Source organism: Harmonia axyridis, chromosome 6 (assembly GCF_914767665.1).
Source record: "Harmonia axyridis chromosome 6, icHarAxyr1.1, whole genome shotgun sequence".
Lineage (NCBI taxonomy): Eukaryota > Metazoa > Arthropoda > Insecta > Coleoptera > Coccinellidae > Harmonia > Harmonia axyridis.
The window spans coordinates 17,106,789-17,129,501 of NC_059506.1; the positions used below are offsets into that span (position 1 = coordinate 17,106,789).

Sequence of the window (22,713 nt, forward strand, 5' to 3'; positions counted from 1 at the left end):
AGTTAATAATTAAACAATTCTGTTCATTTAATCATTTCTTCTATCTATTACTTCTATAATTGTAGTAAAAAAGCTTTCACCACAATTCAATATTATTCAAATGCACAGCCGTTAAATGTAGAATAATCAATTAATCAATGAACAAATTATATTAATAATCTGATGTATTAATAAATATTAATAATGAACCTAACCAAACTTAACTTCACACCACAGTGACAACTGACAAGACAACCCCTAGAAATGACAGCATAAACATTCTCTTTCTCTCTCATTCAGCACAAACATCGGCCTTTCATTTCGCTGCAATCGATGGACTGCGATGAGCCACCGAACAATACAGCGCTGAATTCAAGAAATGTTTAAGAACCCGATGGATCCATCCGACGGTTTTTTACGAACGCGATGCTGACACAGCGCTTAATGCGCATTCATCAGCGCTGACTTTCCGAACTCGTCCATAAACTTTTTTTCATAAAAACATATTTTTGGAAAGCTAGGAAAGATTTAATATGTCAAAATACACTCTTATAGCTATTCAGAAACGAAACGGCGAACGATTATCGCGGTGGCGAAGTGTTGGCCGAAATTTTCAAAATAAAAAAAAAATTTTAGAGTGTATTTCGACATATTAAATCGGCAGCTTTCCTAAAATGAGTTTTTTTTCATTAAATTTTTCCACCAGTCGCTCTTCACTACAGCTGAGGCCACCACAACCGCTCTTAGCTAACCCCCATTTCATGGTCGGTAGGTACAACAGACTAACTGAGGAAATTTTGGGCTTTCCTAAAATATATAAAGTTTCAACGAAATTTCGCATACATATTTTGACCATATTACACAGGGTTAGAACATTTAGATTAGAGGGGACACTACAGGGATATTGAAAACCGTTAGAAATAAGGGTGGCTTAAATTACAAAAAAGTTGCGTTATTTAGGGATGACTGTGTTGGTGTGAACAGATTCAAAATATTTCCAATGTTTCCCGAGATATTTCGAAAAAACTAAACATGTTATTTTTTTCTGTATACCTCAGTTTTTTTTTTGGAGAAAATATTGTAAGTTAATCAAACATTGTTTAGTTACTTTAACTTGGTAATGAAAATAATTTGGTAACACTGACTTTCGAATTCGAAGTTATCCGTTTTCTGGTATGAGAATAGGCAAATATGTGTGTGTAACACGTTGTAGAAATGTTTTATGGAATAAAACTTTAAAAGTAATAAACAACTTTTAATAAACATTACTATACCAAAGGGCACTAATTCTGTCACTAAAGGTTATGGACCCAGTTTCAACCTATTAGTGTTCCGAAAATATAGTAATCTGAACAGATTCAACGTTATCGTCGTTATCTTCACCCGAAAACATCAGGTCGGTATGGAAACCCTTCAGGTTATCAAGTTGAACGGTACCAATATAAAGGGTATACAGGTTTATATGAACATATGTCATAAACGTCTTACCTTTTGAGATACAGGGTGGTAAAGTTTTCAAAAATAAAAAAAATGAAATCTGTATTCAATTATGAGCAAATTTGATCTCTTGAATTGTTTTACTTCGGCGCACGAGTTTCAACTAAAAAAAAATGAAATCCACGTATTTCTCAGCATGGTGATATGGTCATATGTATGTATTAACGATATTGTTATGATCATGCAGAGAAACGGTTTTATTTTTTTAAGCGAAAACCGTGCATCGGATTAAAATGGGCCGAAAAATCACCCTCATAAATATTGACATTCAATTAGGAAAAACCCTGTATATGGAAGTTCCAAGCAAGGGTAACACTATTGTCAAAGGGATTATTTGATATCACGTGTGGAAATGAAGAGAAACCGACGGAAGGAACTGAACTAGCTAAATGGAGGTTAAAAGATGCCAAAGCACAAGAAACCCTGGTAATGAGAATGGAGGAAGAAGCTATTTCCCATATCATGCAGTGTGAAACAGCCAAGGAAATGTGGATTAAACTTGAAAACATCTTCGAAAGAAAATCAAAGGTAAGCACACATTTATTGAATGAATAGTTTTATAACCCTAAATTCGAGGATGAAAATATCAGCTGCTTTACTACAAAGTTCACTAACTTATCATAGTAGCCAAATTGAAGCAACAAGAAGAGGAAATCCCAGAAAAAATGGCGATGAAAAAAATTATTATGGATTTTCCTGAAAAATATAAACATTTCCAATCCGCTTGGAGAGCGTCAGTGATGAAAATCAAACAATGAGCAACGTAACAGCAAGGCTTCTTATTGAGTAAGAAAGATTTGGCAAAGAAGATTCTTCTATGACCCTCGTGACAGTTCTAAAAGATAAAACCGATCGAGAAATTCAACAACTCAAGAAATGTTTCGTCTGTGGGAAAACTGGTCATCTTAAGTTCCAATACAAAAATTTCGAATGTAACTACTGAAAGAAGAGGGGTCATTTATTGAAAGATTTTCTCCTGAAGAAGAAAAACCATTACTTGAGTTAACAATGAAATAAACAGACATTGATTTCTCTTAAAATATACTAGTTTTTCCTTAATAACAAAATGTTATCTCGTATTGGAAAACCTTTTACATAATTCAGTTTTATGAACACAAATCTTAAATCAGAACTTCCTGGTGGTTGGCATGTCATGGAAACTCTTTCCACAAAATTTCCCTACTACATTCCGTTTGAGCTTTATCGAGTACACGGTGGTAGGACGAACAGAATAGGTTTTGGCAATGTATTATTCATAAATGAGCCGAAATCACTCTCCTCAAAATTTGAAAAGTACAGAATACCCTGGAATAAGCGCCTAAGGAGGAAAATAATGCATCAAAGAAGATTGCGAAATTTCATGGTCGATGGAGTTACAGCATGCAGATAGATTGAGAATTTATTGAAAAAAAAATTAAAATAGAACAAAAAATTTGGAAAAAGTTTCATTTAATTTTTGTCTTCAAATAATTTTAAATTTTGTGTGAGTTTTGTAAAATCCGCCATATACAGAATGGATTTTTATAAACTTGCCGTATATGTATATTATCTTGGTTATTTTGTAAAATTTGAAATGTATTATCAATCATCACTTCATTCGTCAGTAATCAGTAGTACAAATAAATTTTACAAGAATTGTTCAGAATGTCTTTCATTACTCTTTAGACAATTACTAGGTCCATTTTTCATAATCGTCTCTGGCCAATAGTTTTTGGTAATCCAATTATAACAAATTGATCTGAAAAATTTTATTCCATCACCACATTTTCTGTGAAGAATTAACAATTGCGTCTTTAACACAATGATCTAATAATAAGTATATAACACATAGAGGGATGGGAATCGACTCAAACAGAAAGGTAAGGCGCATGATGTTCACACCTCGTGACCAGAGGCCCAACCAATGTTTTGATTGGTTTAACATATGGAACCAATCAATTATTGAATCATTTCAGATCTCGTAATTGGACTTCCCTTGTCATTGGTTGAAATTCAAATATCTTTATCCTCTTCCCGTGGTCACGTGACATGAGGCCCAATCTGTCTGTCTCTCTTCATAATGTTGGAGTCAATGCTCGCACCACAAAACCGCTCAAGAACGCATCCATGATTTATTGAATCATTGACTCTCTAATCCCTTGGATACCATAGGGAAATGATAAAAGATACGAATATTTCAAGCATATGATTAGTTTCATATTGAGCTTGAACTATGATGGCTTAAATTTGAAATATTCAGATAGCACATCACCTCAAAAAAAATTAAAAATATTCTACAGTATATTTATAAAAATATAAATAAATATTAACAATATTGTATAAAATACTCACCCGAACAAGAACCAGTGCCTTCAACTTCATGATATTTCTCAGGACTGTACTGCACTAACATGGTTATGGAATTACCGCATTGTCTAAGTACACTAGCAGCTAAATTATATGTAGCATTCCTCATATTAATTCCACAGACTTCTAATAATTGATCTCCAATCTGCAGACCAACTTGACTAGCCAGGCTATTATCGCTAACAGTTGACACAAATATACCCCCACCCTGCAAACAGTTTATTTGAATTCCTAACGGTTCATTACTCTTTTCTATATGTACTCTCCTGAGCTCTCCAGGAAGTACCTCAACGTGAAAAATCGGCATGGGACTTCCTCTTTCAGAACTGCCTCTTTCTACACTTCCTGTCACACTTGGATTAGAAGGGACACGAAAACGAGGAGGATCCCTTTGTTTTCTGGGAAAAGTGCCGATTGCAGACTCATGTAGGTCACCACTAGTGTGCATGTAGGGTGGCTCAAACGAAAAACTCTCTCGAGATTGATCGAGGTGTGGGTGAGGGTGTGGATGAAAAGGGTAAGGTATTCTTGATCCACCAAATAATTGACTATGAACTCTACTGTGAACGCTTGTCGTCTCTTCTCGTTCGGAATCCGATCCATATTTACTTCCTGTAATTGATGATTTGATTCTAGAGTAATAGGGCGATGCCATTCCTATGGGGTCACTATATTTCGGCACAGAAAAATCCAAGCTGTTATCTGAATTCATATTTACACTTAATCTCTGGTTCGAAGTTCGTAACTTCTCTAAAGAATCTCCAGATACTGCTCCACCCCCATCAAGACTCTTGAATTCTTGATGACGATCACTCAAAAGTGATATTGGCAAAGGTGTCGAGTTACGCTTAGCAGCATTAGCTGCTGCTCCTACTTGGCAGCAATAATCCCCCTCTTTTGTGGCTAAAAGACTCAAAGCAGGTCGTTCTCTTTTTCTAGCTACAACAGTACCCGTTGCTGTTTCAGAATTCAACAAAGCAACTGCTCTAGCTTTAGGCCAAGTACCACCATTTTTGCATTCCTCTTTGGCAGTAGCAGAATGTCTTCGATGATTAGGTCTTTTTGCTGTACCATGATAACTATCAATCACCATATCTAATTCAGCTATTGCCTCTTCATGCTCTTGATTTTCCAAAGGATGAGGTGAACTGTTTCTGTACTTTTTTTTCTCATCCTTAAAATGTCGATGTCGTCCACGCAGAACTGTATCCAACTTATCTTTTATCCAAGCACTACTATTATTTTTATAATCACTCATGCTGCTACTGTTGGGATATCTCCGGTGATCATACAAACCTTCATCGGTCTGAGAACTTCGATTTTCCTTTTTGTATCTTCTAACAGGCATGAAGACATTAGGATTATTATGGGATATACCAGTTTTTAAAATTGTCACTGTTATAATATCCAAAGAATCATCATTCAAAGATCTCATAGCCTCATGAATAGCACCGAGTTCTTCAATTGATTTATCATTAATTTTTAACACTCTGTCTCCCACAGCTAAAGTAGAATCTTGAGCTGCCAAACTACCTCTACTAATTCTTTCAATGTAAATACCATTCTTCAGAGTCAATCCATGACAAGCTGGAGCAAGTCGAGCGGTATGAACCCATCTTCCTGTCTGAGAAGGGGTAAAATGTGGCAAATGTGCAGTAGAACTAACATTACCTGGTAAACTGTTCCACTGCTTCTTTCTTTTAATCAACATTCTTGTAGTTGGAACTCCAGATCTCATAGCTTCTAAAACAATACGTCTAGAAGCTGAAGTGCAATCCATATCATTAACTCTAAGAATTCTATCATTTTGTCTTAGTTTACCATCAGCAGGAGACAATGGCACTACTGAATCTACATACACTCCTCCATCACCTCCAAGATCTTCTCTTCCGCCAATCAGTTCTACCCCCACATCCAAACCATCCAATTGCATATCAACTTCAAGTAAATCTTCATCCCAAGAATTTTGAGTTTGTTGTTCTTGATTTTCTAGAAGCTCCCTGAGAATGGTCACTTCTCTCTGCAACTCCATTTTCTGCTTTTTCAATCCATCAGATTCTCTCAAGGATTCAGCTAACTCTGACACTGCTCTATCTCTTTCTTTTCTCATGTTATCACATAAAGTACGAATACTTTCTCGTTCTTGCACGATTTTGTCCCTTTCTGAGAAAGCCCAATCTCTTCTACCCTTAGAAACTTCCGCTTCCTGAATAGCTTCAGATAACTCAGACTGAGCTTTATCCAAATTTTTACGAAGAGATTCTAACTCCTGATTTGCTTGATCTAAGTTTTCTAAACGCTGTCTTTGTCCTGTTCTTTGATCAGACTGATGTTCTTTTCTGGTTCCACCCTCACCTAATGCACTCAAAGAATCAAACAGCCTACTCTGAGCCATATTGTGGCCTTCTCCAGGTTCACCAAATTTATTTCGTAGCTCTCCACATTCTTTTAATGCCCTATCCCTTTCGTGAAGAGCACTTGCAATTTCTCTACGCAAACTCTCAGCTTGATAACGTAAGGATTTACTTTCATCAAGTAACTGTTTCTTATCTTGTTCCAATTGTTTAATTTTCTTCAAAGCTTGGGATAGGTCATCAGTTAACCTCTCCATTTCTTTATGTACTTGATCCCTTTCACTCATTACTAAAGAGTATTCAGCCATAGTAGCATTTCGCTCATCCATAAGGCGTTTTACATCTTTGGCAGCTTTAGTCTTTAAAAGCTTCAATTGCTTATCGTCTTCTTCCCTGAGTTGAAGGGTTTTCTGGTGAGCTTCTCTACATTTGAGAAGATCTTTGTACATGTTTGACATTTGTTGCATAAGACTACCTTTCTCTTGAGTTATCACTTCTATCTGTTTTACCAAACGATTTGTTTCCTCTTGAGCTTGTTCCAATTTACTGAGAGCTTGTGGATGAGATAAATAGAGCACTTCTTGATCATTGAATTTCTGACGGAGCCGCTGATTTTCTTGTTCTAATCTTTGGTTTTCTGATTGTAATTCCAGAAAACGAGTACGCATAGCTGCTGAATCCATATTGGCTTGGTCAAGGGGATTCATTGTTCTGTGCTGATAGTAATCCAAGTCCTGCAGTGAAAAAATATAAATGTGATAAAAAACAAATCAATTTGATCCAACGTTATGAAATATATATAGTTTCTAAGAATGAAAAAACTTCTAATTTTACAAAAAGGTTTGTAGATTCTACTTATGTCTATCACCTTAAATCAATTGTATAAAGTAAGAATAAGTAAATTTTACGAAGAACATAAAAGCATAATCCACTCACTACCACCTCTCTTGATAGTTCTCTTAAGACACGTCTTACATACAGGGTGTTTCATTATGAAATGGTCAAACATATACATATAGTTGTGTAGAAGATACCGGACAATCATTTTTGCCTTATGGCATATACCTCGTTTCCAAAGCATAATCGAGATGCAGAGATGCAGGGTGTGCATTGCCATTTCTGAGCAATATTCTGTTGAGTGTAGTCAGTTATGTATAATCTTTATAATTACGATTTTTGGTCATATCAGAGTATTTTTGAGTATTCGATTCAGAAAAGGTTAGGTTAGGTTATCTGTGAAAAAATGTTTTCATACATCTTGACAATCCACAAAGAAATTGAGCGGCTTGAAAGGGACAAGACAATAGCTATAAACCCTCCTGTTCTCCAATGATAAGTATGAGAACCTATTGAGAGAGAGAGTATTATAGTCAAAACCCCGGGCTGGGTAGACACCATTCGATTTGAACACCAAGAATTTCATAAACTACCTCTGAACAAACTTTAGTTGATTGACATGAATGGTATATTGGACTCCAAATAAGGTCATACAAAATACAAATTAAGGCATACAAAATAAAAATTAAGGCATACAAAGATGTGTGAATTTCATAAAATAAAAAATTAAATTAAAGAGCAATAAATGTCGTCCCCCAGAAAACCTGGTGTGTCTACTTATACCTGTAAAACTTTCAGACAAAACGGGAGATTTTTCAGATATATACCTACTTGATTTCGAGGGATCACGTCTGTTTCAGATGGCGACGCTTTCATCGTTTATATTCGACATTTCTCTCGATTCTTGGCTCTCATGACCTTCGAGTATAAAACAATAATATTCTTCTATAGTCTGTCATTATATTCCATTCATTTCATTAAAAATTCGATAGGAACTGAATTGTAATTTATTGTGAAAGTTTGTAAAGTCTAAAATTAGTATTTCATTTTTAAACGGCGCTTGGCAGATAGCGGGAATTCGAAAATTTCTGAAGAGCGCCACCTTACAGGACTCTGGTGAAGCAGAATACCAAATTAACAGGCGGATATCTCAAAAAGTCTGAAGCAAAATCGAATCAGTACACACCAGGGATTCTACGCATCTTAATTGAAAAGCAATTAATGGTGGGTTTATGCACCATTCCTAAGAACTAAGGCTAAACCTAAGAACTAAGGATTGAACGCTAACAAATCAATGAGGGCGTTTATGCAAGTTACCTAAGAACTAACACTAGCACTAGAAAGTTGGCCAACTTTTAACTAAGAACTAAGGGCTCAGGTTAAATATAGAAGTTCGCGTGCGCCGCATGGAATTTCAATATTAACGAGTACCAGTTCCGTTATTCGTGTTTATCAATGAAAAGTATTAACGGTATCTGAAAAAATTAATTTAATTTTTTCACAATCAATATCAATGTCAAACATCAAAGTATAGAACAAATAGAAAGTAGTTCGAGCACGTGCGCATGCAGAGAAGAACTAACGAGAGAATGCATAAACGCCACTGAATTCTTAGGTTTAGTTCTTAGTCCTTAGTTCTTAGGAACGGTGCATAAACCCACCATCAGTCCTTAGTTCTTAAAAACGGTGCATGAACCCACCATCAATTTTGCAAATTCAAATACTAGTCGAATGACAGCGAACACAGAACATTTTGCATGAGCATCGTGCCAGCGCAGTTCCACAAAAGTTTGTATTTCCTGTCCATGCTCCAAGTTCAGTTCGAATCAGAGAACCCTAAAACGCTCCAGCGCCAAACGAGAGTTGTTCAGTCACAATTTGAAGTTGAAAAGGTATAGGGTAAATCTATGATATCTTTGGTTTCATGAAAAGTTAGCATGATCTATTGCTGATAATTGGTTGAGGTCAGGGATGAAGGAAATCAATTAGATGAAAATTCTATTCGATTCTATTCAAATCATCTTCTGAGCTCTGAAAGAGCAATACAAGGACATTATACAACAATACAGAATGGCCAACTTGAAACAAAAAGAAATCAGGGATCCCGAACTTGAACAATTATCAACTTCAAATGATTATCTAAACATATAAACATTGTATACAGGAACCTTTTCTGACAAAATGAATGAAATAAAAAATGAATAAACAATAAAAAGATTACATATAGGCAAACAACGAACGAATAAATAATAAAAATTTAAAATGGTGACTCACATCATCGGTTGACATTCAAAAACGCGTAAAATAGTGTCACTCTAAGATACAGGTACGGACGTGACATGACATGACCGTGAAAAACCTTTCAAAATATCATACGGCGAGCAGGCTGACAATGCAAATAGATTATATTAAAAAAAAGTCTCGGCATACAAAACGTAATCAGGTCATTAAACTAATATTGTGAGTTAGCATGATGTCGCGATAACCACATCTCTACTCAGAACCGAGGAACTTCGCATCTTCAGAATCATATAAAAAATCAAGAAAAATATTGGAAAAGAAATACGCAATATTTCGGTGATTTGAGATCCGACTGGATTAGGATTTCGAGTATCTATAAAGAATAACCATTTCAAGTAGAAAAATTCGTCAAAATATTGTCAAAAAGTTATAACGAACGTTCATTTAAATTCGTGGTCAAGAGTGATGTGGATAAATTAGAGCCTATTTCCTGTGATTACAAGTAGAGCTTAGCTTGTACCATATTACTAATATTTGATTATATACTTCGACTTTGGGAACAAGCTAAGCGCTACTTGTAATCACAGAAAATCAACTCTGATTTTTCCACAGCACTCTTGACCACGAATTTAAATAAACGCTCGTTATATTGAGGCAAATAAAAAGTGGCGAATTAAGTTCCTTTCATGCACATAAAATACTGGTGTTTCAGGGAAAAGGAAGGGGTTGGGCGTGTAAGCGAAATAAAAAGTGCTTATATAATTGCAAGATAAATATTGTGGTGAGTTATTTATACTTGTACTGAGCAAACAATAATAATAAAACAGCCCGGGAGCCATTGGATACCGATCTTGGATTAAATTAACAACTAAAGTACAGAAAACAATTGAAAAATTATCACAAAATTCTATGTCTTGGGCAGATTTGGCAGAACTGCGAATGGAATTAACGAAATTGAGGGAAGAGGCTAAATAAAATAATGATTTAAAAATAATAGACGAATTAGTAAACCTTCAGCAGAACATAGAAACAGCAAAAAATGACATAAAAAGTAATGAAAAAGAAAAAACAGTTTATGAATATGAAACAACAGATTTAGGTCCATATGTAGTGTACATTGAGGGTACTGGTGGAAATATTGGAAACGTTCATCCTTTGAAGCTCCAGAAATATTTATATGAAAATAATAACCTTAACTTTAATAAACTCTCTGAATGATGGTCAATGCACCTTGGTACATACCTAATCAGACGCTACACGAAGATCTAAGAATACCATACGTCCATGAAGTCAATTAAAAACAGTACAAAACAACACACAAGGTGGGAAGGGCACTCAAACATGCTTCCGCAATAACTTCTATAAGACAACCAGCCAAGAAGATTGAGAAGAGTATGGCCAGCTGACTTAATGAAGAACTAGAAGATCCTCTCAATGGAGTGGACTTGTCACGCTATTTTTAATGTCAATAAATTAGCTCATAGAATGTACGTTCTGATTGCTGATGAAAATTAAATGAAAAAAACTTTAATATTACAAGTATCAAAAGGAAAGGGAAAAATAGGGTTGGAATTGAGTTCACGAATGCTCAACATACTAATATTTTTTGATAAACATGCAAAATTTAATGACTGTAATATTTATATACAGGGTGTTTCCTAAACATGCGGCAAAAATTCAGGGGGTTGTTCCTTGGACTATTCTAAGAATATTTTGTCCTTTGATGATTTTTGAAAAACCTATTTGTTTCGAAGATATAGGGGAAACAAAATTTCAGATAATAACATTTTATTATGAAAAATTACATGAAAATTCAACTCAACCTACAAAAACTGTTGAAAATGACCACCTCTAGCCAGCATACAAGCATCCAATCTTCTCCTCATTGACTGCCGAACCCTTTCAAAAACAAATAATAATAATAATACATCACAAAACGAATTCAAATGAAAACCGTGTTTAATCTGTATTCCTTTACCATCTGCACTTATCAATTTTTAGTCAAAAAACTGGCCGTTTTTAGTAATTGGAATGTTGTTAAACAAATTTAAAAATAAATTGTACCTACTTAGTAAACACAGTGCGGTACGCATTTTTATTTAAACTATTATTAATTTTAAAAATATGAAAAATGTTGTTCGCCCTTTATCTTCGAAACAAAGAGGTTTTTCAAAAATCATCCAAGGACAAAACATGCTTCAAATAGTCCAAGGAACAACCCCCTGAATTTTTGCCGCATGTTTAGGAAACACCCTGTATATCTCGTAAATATTATCAGTGTGGGCGTTATTTCGGATACAAAACAAGAAATTAAAGATAATGGGGAATCAAGATTTGAAATATTAAATATTAGAAGATTAAAATGGAGAATGATAATAGAAAATAAAGTCTCATATGTAGATTCAAAGTCGTGCGTAATAACATTTAGAAATAAAAGTATCTCAAATAATATAGCTACCTATCAAAATACAGGGTGTTTCAAGTTCGACGGCCTATTAAACGTTTCTGGAGAACGTGGCCGATTTGAAATCTGAAAAGTCGGAATATGACATTGTTCATAATGCCATATTCACCTAAAATATTTTCGAAGTTCCGGTACTTCCGGTTATACAAGAATTAACAAAAATGTTTTCGAAAAAAACTTTCTTTTTCATTTTATGTCTCAGATATTATCAAGATTTCCATTTTAAATTACTCTTTCCTAAAATTATTGCGTTAGTCATATTCCGAATTTTCAAATTTCAAATCGTTCTCCAGAAACGTCTAATAGGCCGTCGAACTTGAAATACCCTATATATTAGATGTATTACAATACATTAGCCGTGATGTTCAGTGTTATAATTGCTTATTATATAATCATATGTCCAAATTATGTAAAGGAAGAAAAAAATGCAACAAATGTGGTTGTGATCATGAAACAAATAATTGTAGAAGTGAGCAATTTGTATGTTATCACTGTTAAGGTTCCCATGCATCCACTGATAAAAAATGTGTCGAATATGATAGGCAAAACAAATTAAAACATGATGGCGATTTACAAATATACATATTATGAGGCAAATTTGATTTTGAAAAGAGAAAATAATAATATCATCATCAATATCAAGAATGATCTAACGAATTTCCCCCCAAATGAATAACGCAGAGTCAGTAAAATTAAATGAGAATTTATCTCCAACAGTATCACAATATACATATGCGCAAAAAAACAGCTACGCATATCAATAATACGTATAAACATGTACAAAATAATACGAGTAAATCAAAACCAAAAAAAATTACAACATATAAAACTAAAAATAGACCACCAAAAAGTAAACCAGATTTCAAAAGGCAAGATATTGAAGAGTGTCTCCTACCGTATAATCCTTCATTTAAGAAATAAAAGATTTCAAATAATTCAGGATGAAAAAAAGAAATTCATTGAAAAAAATCTTGTTTGATCAAAATATATCCAATAATAAATATATGTTTATCCTCCCAACCTCATCCTCCACTCTGTCTGGGTTTCGAAGGGTGCGAATTAAACAAAGTCATCATAATAGAAGGAACAGCGCAGAAATAGCTTATAAGGAAATGTATGCAGAATGAATGACGATGCAAGATTGGTCAGACGAGGTAAAAGAAGGAGAAGAAGGCCCAAAAAGACTTGGATATATGTCAAGAAGTTCATGAGTGTAAGGAATCTATCGGAAAACGACAGTCTGGATAGAAAAGAATGGAAGTTGGATATTGTAAGGCGATGTCAGATGGTGTAAAATAATTTTATATGTCGAGTTTGAAGAAGAAGAAGTACCATTTTAAGCTTCGTGCAAAATTTCGTGTGGATAGTCATCAAAACCATAGAAAATTCAAGTATGGAAAAGAACTAATATTTCAGTGACAACAGATGAAATTTCATATTATATACAGGGCAATTTGGGAGGAATTGGCCAAACTCCAGGAGAGTATTGTACACATGAAAATAATTCGAAAAAACTCATATGTTCTTATACAATTCCCATTTGTTTTCGAGATTTCAGTGCATATCTTGTGAAGTGTAGATACCATAAGAGAAAAACTTGAGAAAAACACAACTTTAACACACTGTATCTCAAAAAAAATGAGAATCGTGAAGGAACATACGAGTTTTTTTTAATTATTTTCATGTGTACAATACGCTTCTGGAGTTTGGCCCATTCCTCCCAACTCACCCTGTAATATCACACATAGATTCAAAAGTTTTGCATCGCCCTATATGTTTTCTTGTTCAACGTATCCATATCTCATTCAAATTAATTTAATGATTAATCAATAAGAGTTGTTTTTGGTCTACGACTTCGTGCCATCTCCAAACTTTTATTCCTTCATAAAAAATGAAGGGTACCTACACTACTTAATTGATCAGTTTCAAGTTTCGAATCGCTGTTGTATCCTTGAACACGAGTGATCAATATGGTTGAATTACGATCATGACGACACTGTGAAAAAATCGCCAAATTATTATAAGAAAATACAACCCACATTTCCTACAAAAGAATACCTCAGAATTTCGATAATATAAACCAAATTACTGCATCAATTGTCCATTTGTCTAATGGGATCCATCACAGTTTCTCACATGAACATTAATCATATCAAGAGGTATTACCACTAAGACTGAAGATGAGAAGTTTTGATGATATTATCCTTCTGAAATTCGATTTGACCAGTCGGTGATTATTTAACATATATTTAGTACTAAATTTAAACCTTGTGAGAATTTTTCAAAATTTCGTTTTGCTGATAATTTCAAAACTGCCAATTAAATCAAGATAAACTTTTGAATTTATGTTGATTCAGACAAATTTTAAGGAGAACATTGAAAAAAAATCAATTATTCTGTGGCAACATACTTCACAGAGTTGAGATTCAGTGTGTTGATTGGAAATACAATTCAAGCTTCCTACAAAATGTCGTGTTGATTAAGTCACCAGAACCAAAGGAAATTCAAGGAGAATATTGAAAAAAAAAACACAATATATCCACCGATTACACTAGATTGAAATTCAGAGTGTATATTTTGTAAAATAATCTCTCAATGGTTTTTCCATCTTCAGGAGGGTTGTATCATCAGAACCCCTCATTCAGATTCACTAACTGACAATAATATCATAATAACTCCTCTGATATACATACATACAGTGTCTAAGGATGAAATAGGTATATGAACGATCGCTCAAAAGCTTCAGACATCAAGTCAGTTCATTTCCCAATTTTTTAAATAAATTATCAAGAACTTATATAAAATATTAGTACCCATTCACTATTATTCAATCTAAATAATTGTGCCATATGGATTAGAAAATACTTACAGAAACAGTATGAGCATGTTCACATCTTCTCCTAGGACTGCCGTGGTCAATACTTGTCATTTGCTGTTTTAAAGAGTCGTAATCTCTATTGTTTCCAGAACCACTAATCATATTCAGGCTGAAATTTCTTGACAGGGTACCTGGTTGTATAAAATAATTAAATTAAATAAGATTTCAATACCTAATATTAATTAATAAAAAATAAATGAAATATAACTTTCATAATAAATAAAATATAACTTTTATAATCTGGACACACTTCAATCCATACATTCCATAATCTGGGCAATCATATTCTGAATTACATCTTTTTAATGGTGAAATTTTCGCAGTTTAGTTCCAAGGCCCGGAAAATATACAAGCAGTTAACTAAGCACTTCAATGTACACATAATTTGGGAGAAAATTTCAAAGTTAGTAGAGGATGTTCGGAAAAATTCAAAAAGAGATATGCAGTTAAGAATTAGTGGTAAAATTCATCCCATTTCAATATTTAAATATTATTTCGTGTTTAAATTTTTTGTCCCAAAACACTGAATCCCTTATGTTTCTTGATTATATATATATATAATTTGTTTAATGTTTTTATATTTATGATTTTGATTTTTTTAATAAGAATTAATTTTGTGTTATTTCTGTGAAAACCAATCACTCTCTTTCAACCCATCTTCAGGAAAGAAAATTAACCGATGAACAAAACATTAAGCAATGTATTGAATATAAAGTGTATATTTTTTGAAATGATATTTCTCAAATATACAAAAAATTTCAAAAATTCTTCATATTATAGAACAATAGAATAGAATTCATAAGTAATACAATGATTAGTTTTTGCAAAATGAGTTTAATAAATCAACTTTCTATAATGCCACAACTCAGTAAACTGTATGTTTACTTTTGAGTTGTATAATGGCAGGCTCTTGAAGCTGGTTTATGCAACATTCCTAAGAACTAAACCTAAGAATTCAGTGGCGTTTATGCACTCACTTGTTAGTTCTTAGTGAAGAAAAGCGCACATGCTTGATCTACTTTCTATTTGTTCTATACTCTGAAGTTTGACATTAATATTGATTGTGAAAAAATTAAATTTAATTTTTTTTCAGATACACTGAATACTTTTCATTGATAAACACGAATAAAAGAACATAAAATGATATAAACTGGTACTCTTTAATATTGAAATTCTATTCTATTCATTATTTTAACTAAGAGCTTAGTCCTTAGTTAAAAGTTAACAACTTTTTAGTACTATTGTTAGTTCTTAGACCTCAGGTAAAATGCATAAAACGCCCTCATTGATTTGTTAGCATTTAATTCTTAGTTCTTAGGTTTAGTCTTAGTCCTCAGTTCTTAGGAATGGTGCTTAAACCAGCCCTTAATGAAGGAATTTGTTTAGCACTTCAAAATGAAGAAATAATAATAATCATACAAGTTTATTCATCTGATAATGAGCTAATACATAAATACATACAGAAACATAAATTAACATTTTAAGTTACAGAGGATTTTATGCGAGATATTATCCTGTGCGCAACTAATACATCAAATTAAAGTAACTGTACTCAATTTCTCCACTCACCATTTGTGCTATTTGTTCCACCATTTGTTTCATTGTTAGTTGCCATAATTTTTCATGAGAGCTTGAAGTCATCATTCACATTCATAAAATCATAGCTAATTTCCTACCACTATGTTTTATGTTCGTTTCTTGAAAGTAATTTTCAATTTCATGCAAATTAAAGGGAATTCTGGTCTTGTCAACCACAAAAGCCATTCGTAATACAATTTTTTCACGCTGGTGAATATAGAACTTGTTCAATTTTCAACTGAATTAGGATTAAACAATCATAGACCACCATTATTGATAATTAGAAGAATTCCCCAATTTTCACTCATCTTGAATATTGATACCTAACATATACCTATTTTCCGATTTGCCAACTTGACACTACTGTCACACTAATGTCAATCCAACTGACAGTTTGACGTGACATTTCCACCAGTGTTACCAATGCTACTTCACTGAAAAATCCGAATTCTAGTCAAAAAATCTGCGTCATCCGAAAAGGTATCCAAAAAAAACCGCTAGTTCACAGAACCATATATTATTTGAAAAAACTCAAAAAATTTGATATTTTTCATCCGCTCAAGTTAAAAAAACATTCGACTGGCTCTTTCTGGTTTACACCAACTGCCCGATATTAATTTTATAATATCTGCAATATGGTTTCGCTGGTGCTGTCATCTAGCATTAATATTTAACGAAATGTGATTGTGACTTACAGGATTTTGAATCTAGAAGATCGATATCGAAGGCGCAATATTCGAAAGAAAATGAAATATTGGAATTCTTGTCGTGAACAGACTTTTTTCTGATGCTGGCAAAAAAATTACAAGACATTAATTCTAACAGTTTATTGCAATAAAAACAAAACATTGTAGGATTGCATTCTTGAAGAGTTGAAATGAAAATGTTAATGCACATAATAAAACCCAGATGGAAAACATTTGTTAATTCATAACGAATCAACATCACAACATATTTCATCACATTGAAGCATACTCAATAGGATGCATGAGCCCCTGAAAGAAGCCTCAGAGCCTAGCAGTTTTGCTAATCGGCGGATTTTAATCCGATTTGCGGATTTTTTTGGGCCTGGCGGATTTTTTTCGGATTTTGAAATATTTCGGATTTTTTTCGATTCACTGATTGAGGCAATAGAAAATATGCATAATCAATCAGGGAACCAATTAGAAGAGAGTGAAAGGAATTTTATAATGTATTTTTTGAACATGGATGAAAGATTTCTTCGCTGAGATCCAATTGACCATATTCACCGTCGCCATATTGTTGTGCGACAACGTAAAATAAACCTTCATTTCTAATAATAATATTCGTTTCCTAATTGCCTTCAACATATAGAAACATAAGACAAAACTCTTAATATATGAAGAGATTTTGCATAATAAGCTTATAATTCAAGATTATTGTATTTCGAAAATTCTCAGATTCGTGCATGATGTTCATAGACAACCAATGCATGTACAATAAGATGCATAGAATACCTGGTGTGTCTACTTATACCTGTAAAACTTTCAGACAAAACGGGAGATTTTTCGGATTTATACCTACTTGATTTCGAGGGATCGCGGGCTTTTCAGATGGCGCATACATCGTTTACATTTGACATTTCTCTCAATTCTCGACTCTTGTGAACGAAGGGCGTAGATCTTTTTTTTTCTAGGGGAGGGATAATCGAAAAAAAAATTTTTGACGACAACTTTTATTCATATCTGTAATGTTAGAAAAAGAAGTTTGATAATGAAGTTTGAACCAAATTACTCGAAATAATTTTTGTTGTTACTAATTCGGTTGTTCTTACCTTGTTCTCAAATAAGAGTTACGAAGGAAAATGAGAAATTACTTGGATAATTTTGAGAAAAAAAAGTTTCATGAATATGAGCCCACAAAGGCTTTGCTTTTCATATACAGGTTGTTTCTAGTGTGTCTTACAGTTTATCAAATACTTATTTATCTTCGCTACAGATTAGGTAAATAAATACCAAAACTTATAATTAATGCATTCATTAGAGCTTACTAGCTGGATTTTAAAAATAATTTGGATTTTCCTGAGGATTACTAGAGATTTTTCTCGAAATCGATAGCAGAAAGGACAAAACTATAACAAATCTAAAAGTGTAGTACTGGACCAGAGTTTTTTCTACATTTTTCTAAACTAACAGCCATTCACCAAAATATAGATTTGGAGGAAGGAAGCAGGCATCCTTCCAGAAAATATATCACCCTGTAGATTTGCATTCAAAATTAGCATATCACATAGTGAAAACTTTAAACTGGAATATCTATGGCCAATTCATATTAAATATCTTGTGAAGGGAAGGTTATACGAGAAAATAACTTGAACTTCAACACATGTATCTCAAAACAAAATGTTTGGGGACTCATGTTATAGGACTTTTTTTCTTAAAATAATTCGGAAATCTGTCATTTTCATTTGTATCCCCAATTTAGGAGCACCGTGTAATTACCCCCAGTATCCCCCTATTTCTACGCTCTTGTCGTGAACTTTGAGTATAGAACAATAATATTTTATATTCTATGGTCTGTCATTATATTCCATTCATTTGAGTAAAAATTCGATATGAACTGAATTGTAATTTATTGTGAATGTTTGCAGTGTCTAAAATCAGTATTTCCTTTTTAAACGGCACCAGGCAGATGCGGGAATTCGAAAAATTTTAAAGAGCGCCACCTTACAGCACTCTGGTGAAGCAGACCACCAAAGCAAAAGGTGGGTCTCTCAAAAAGTCTGAAACAAAATCGAATCAGTAAACACACCAGGTATTCTATGCATCTTTATGTACAATAACGCAGAATTCGGATTTTTCAGTGAAGTCGCATTAGCAACACTGGCATAAACCCACCATAAGAGATTTTGAATCGAACCATAGACCTAATCTAGTTTGTCTATGAATCGAACCTAACAATATTTATTGTATATTTCTATATAAATATATATATATATATATATATATATATATATATTAATTAAAATCATATATATCTGATAAAATAAAATTTTAAAAAGGTCATTACAGATTTAATTTTTATACGACATCGTGATCAATCAGAAATCATGTCTAAAACCGACGTTTTTCCTTCTTTAACACCTGAACTAGCTATTGAAATACTCACCAAAACAATAGAAACACTTCAGTCTCCAGAAAATACTCATAAATTGGAAGATGCTAGGGATAATGTTGGAAATGAAATGTTAAAAATGATGCAATTTTTGTTTCCTATCGTAATGCAAGTTCAGATAGATGTTATCAAGGAATTTGGATTTCCTGAAGGTAGAGAAGGCATTGTTAAATTTGCTCAAATGTTAAGGAGTTTAGAAGCAGATAATACTGAAGTTGCACAGCTGCACAATGTTGTTAGATCATTTTATTTACCATCTGTCGCTGTTAATATGTCCCCACCAGAAGATAGAGCAACAAGTTAGGAATAATGTTCTTCAATTTGATCATTGTAAGAATTAATTTATTTGTTCAGTTAACCAATCTTAACTTCTCTGAAGTAAACATAATAAAGTACCTATATGACAATTTCTATAGAATATATATTTAGTTTTCATACTGAATATTTCTTATTTTCTTCTGCTTCTTGTTTCTTTTCTGTCACCTAGATAGAGATCTCAATTGAAATTAGAGCTGCATGACATTCAATTTTTTTATTTATATCTTTATTTAAAATGAGGAAGAAAGAATTCAGTTTTTTATTTGTTACTTTATTTGAAATGAGGAAGAAAAAATGCATTGGATTTTACTCTGATTAGCCAGATAATTTCTGCAAAGGTAAAGAGTACCTGTATTTGGAGTTATTTTATGCTTATGTGTACTAGAGTTTCCTTTCGAGTTTAAGTAAACATATATTATATATCGTGAATATTTAACTGAGCTTACCCTTTCCACCAGTTTCAAAATCTGTATTTGTATTTTTGTTAAGATCATGATTTATCAAAATTTCTAGATCTATTACTTATAAACAAGTACAATGTCATGTCATCTACAAACGCATACATCACGTACAGGCTTCTTCAGCCTCTGCGATTTATGTTTATGTCACAATAAACTATTATTATAGTATGAGCTCCTTAAATTCACTAGTTTTAAACTGAGTATATACAGTTTGGGAGAGAGATGATTAAATGGAAATAAATCAATAATTATTCATATTTTCCTCAAAATTTGTGTTGAATATGGAAATAATTTTGTAAATTTTCAGCTGGTCAGGAAATATGACTAAAACATTATTAATCTTACCAAAAAAAGGCACCGAGATGTTAGAATAATTCATGAAGAGCCTGTATAATATTGAATATTACATAAGAGTGTAGTGTAATATTAAAAAAAATGGTTATAAACAATTTTAACAAAATCTGGAAAGAACTGAATCTCAAATAACAAATTTGTTTTACTTCAACCAGTAATAAAGTGTTCTGTTATAATGGGTATCTACTGTGTAGTTCTACTCAATGAGCTAGAATGGTGTTCAATAAATAGAATAAGTGAATCTAGTATTTATTCCTGACCCTAACAATACACATGCTGATAAATCTCTAGTATTTCGAATTCTATTGAACAATCCGGCTGTGACAGCCTCAACTAGGCCTTTTCATGTCTATTTCTACAATGGGAATTAAGATTGAGACTGGACTTGCTCTGTTGAATATTCATTATGATATTTTGAATTCGATAATGAGTATGTAGTTGATGTCTTAGATAAATTTAAGTGTTTAAAATTATTTGTTTTCATTATCTTTAGTACTGTCCAGGTGAACCGTTTAATGGGAAATCACAGTGCTGCTTTATTCCTGGATATTACAAAAGCTTTTGATAGCATTTGGCATAGGGGTCTTCTATACAAGCTTAAATTGTTGGAATGCCCAGCGCACTTAATCTGGCTCATAAGAGCCTACCTGATGAATCGCACCTTTCAGGTGAGAGTGAATGGCTGCATATCTACAATATTTCACAGTGAACAGGGTGTTCCACAAGGCTCTCCACTTGCAACACTGCTTAGTAAGGTTTATTTGTTTGACATCTATAACCATAACCCCAAGCACTTTGACAAAAACCTGTATGTGCTGCAATTCGCTGACGACCACACACTCATTAGTCACAACAAAACTCTTAGAAAAACAATAGACAATCTACAGCTGCTACTGGATTCGATATTAACATGGTTCAACACATGGAGGCTACGTATAAACTCAGAAAAATCTCAGTTTGTCATATTTCATCACAACATTACTCCGAACTGGCCAACTCCAACATCGCTTGCAAAAATAGTGCCTAATACCTAGGTGTTGAGCTGGACCACAAATTGTCTCTGATGAGTCACACAATACACAACAAGAAGAAATGTATCAACAGGAGTAAGCATTTTAGATCCTTAACCTACAAGAACAAAGGAATAAGCACCAAAACAGCGGCTCATATCTATGAAACAATATGCCGCCCTCTGTTGGAATACTGTCATCCAATCTACATCACCAGTAATAAAACTGTCAGGAAGATCCTTAGTACTGCAGAGACCACATCGCTCAGGGGAATCACTAAAATGAGACACCCCAGGAACTCCTTGTATAACCCTCCCAACAGCCTGTTATACCAGGTGACTAAGATAATACCAATTGAAGAACAAATAAAAAATCTCTGGAAAAAATTCGCGGTGAAGCAGAGTAATACAGATATATTGAAAACCTACATCATTGAAAGAGATCCAAACAGAAGACCCAACAGAAAGACACCGCCGAACACCATATGGGAAGAACTCCAAAAGTTGTCCGGAACACTATAGTTCATAAAAAACTAATTTTTTTTTTTCACATTTGTATGCAATTAATTTTTTTCAATATTTGTTAACATACCATATTTTGTTAATAACTGTTAATATATTTGTTTGATGTTCACCCCTCAAAACAAAATCCTGGCTGCGCCATTGATCTAAAGAAACAAGTTGATAATATCACATTGTCATAGTAAATCGCATCATACAGATTGAGTTTTAAGTATGGAACGCCTCAATTATCCCTAAAACTCAAAATTGAACGATTTTTATAGATTTTATTGTGCAAGGATCTTGATATGACTGATTTACATTGTTGTCAAATCTTTCCTTTTTACCTAATAATAATGGACTTTCGTTATTTCAAATGGATCACCCTCTATATTTTTTGCCTTTCGAAATGCTGAATGTAATACCGTATACCTAAATGCCAAAATATGTAGTTATAGCTATATTTACATTATCTTCGCCGAAGCTAGTATAATACAGATGGCTATGAACGCTGTAATTGTCTTTACAGTACTTTATCTAAAATTCTCTACCTCTACCATGAAACAAATATTTAATGATTATTCAAATTAAACGAGTTTACTCAGTCATAACCATTTGAATGTATTATTTCAACTTCTGCGAAGATAATGTAAATTTAGCAATAACTCCATATTTTGGTTTTAGGTATACGGCCTATATTACATTCAGCATTTCGAAAGGCGAAAAATATACAGAGTTATCCACTTGAAACAAAAATTGAA

General features: G+C 33.2%; 2 protein-coding genes across 2 annotated transcripts in view; one reads left to right on the top strand and one right to left on the bottom strand.

Moving 5' to 3' along the window:
• The window catches only part of LOC123682872 (disks large homolog 5), a 31,288-nt gene extending 14,748 nt beyond the window's left edge, over positions 1 to 16,540 (bottom strand). The window contains exons 1-3 of the mRNA XM_045621680.1: positions 16,166 to 16,540; positions 14,588 to 14,727; positions 3,808 to 6,910 (exon numbers count right to left, since the gene is read on the bottom strand). Coding sequence (XP_045477636.1) covers positions 3,808 to 6,910; positions 14,588 to 14,727; positions 16,166 to 16,211 — 3,289 coding nt within the window. The 5' untranslated portion in view covers positions 16,212 to 16,540. The remainder of the gene's footprint in view (positions 1 to 3,807; positions 6,911 to 14,587; positions 14,728 to 16,165) is intronic.
• A 2,564-nt stretch (positions 16,541 to 19,104) lies between these two features.
• LOC123682874 (protein C10) lies at positions 19,105 to 20,683 on the top strand. The gene is made up of 2 exons (XM_045621682.1): positions 19,105 to 19,639; positions 20,396 to 20,683. The coding sequence occupies exon 1, from the start codon at positions 19,245 to 19,247 to the stop codon at positions 19,611 to 19,613; it is 369 nt and encodes a 122-aa protein (XP_045477638.1). The 5' UTR covers positions 19,105 to 19,244; the 3' UTR covers positions 19,614 to 19,639; positions 20,396 to 20,683.
• The last annotated feature ends 2,030 nt before the right edge of the window (positions 20,684 to 22,713 follow it).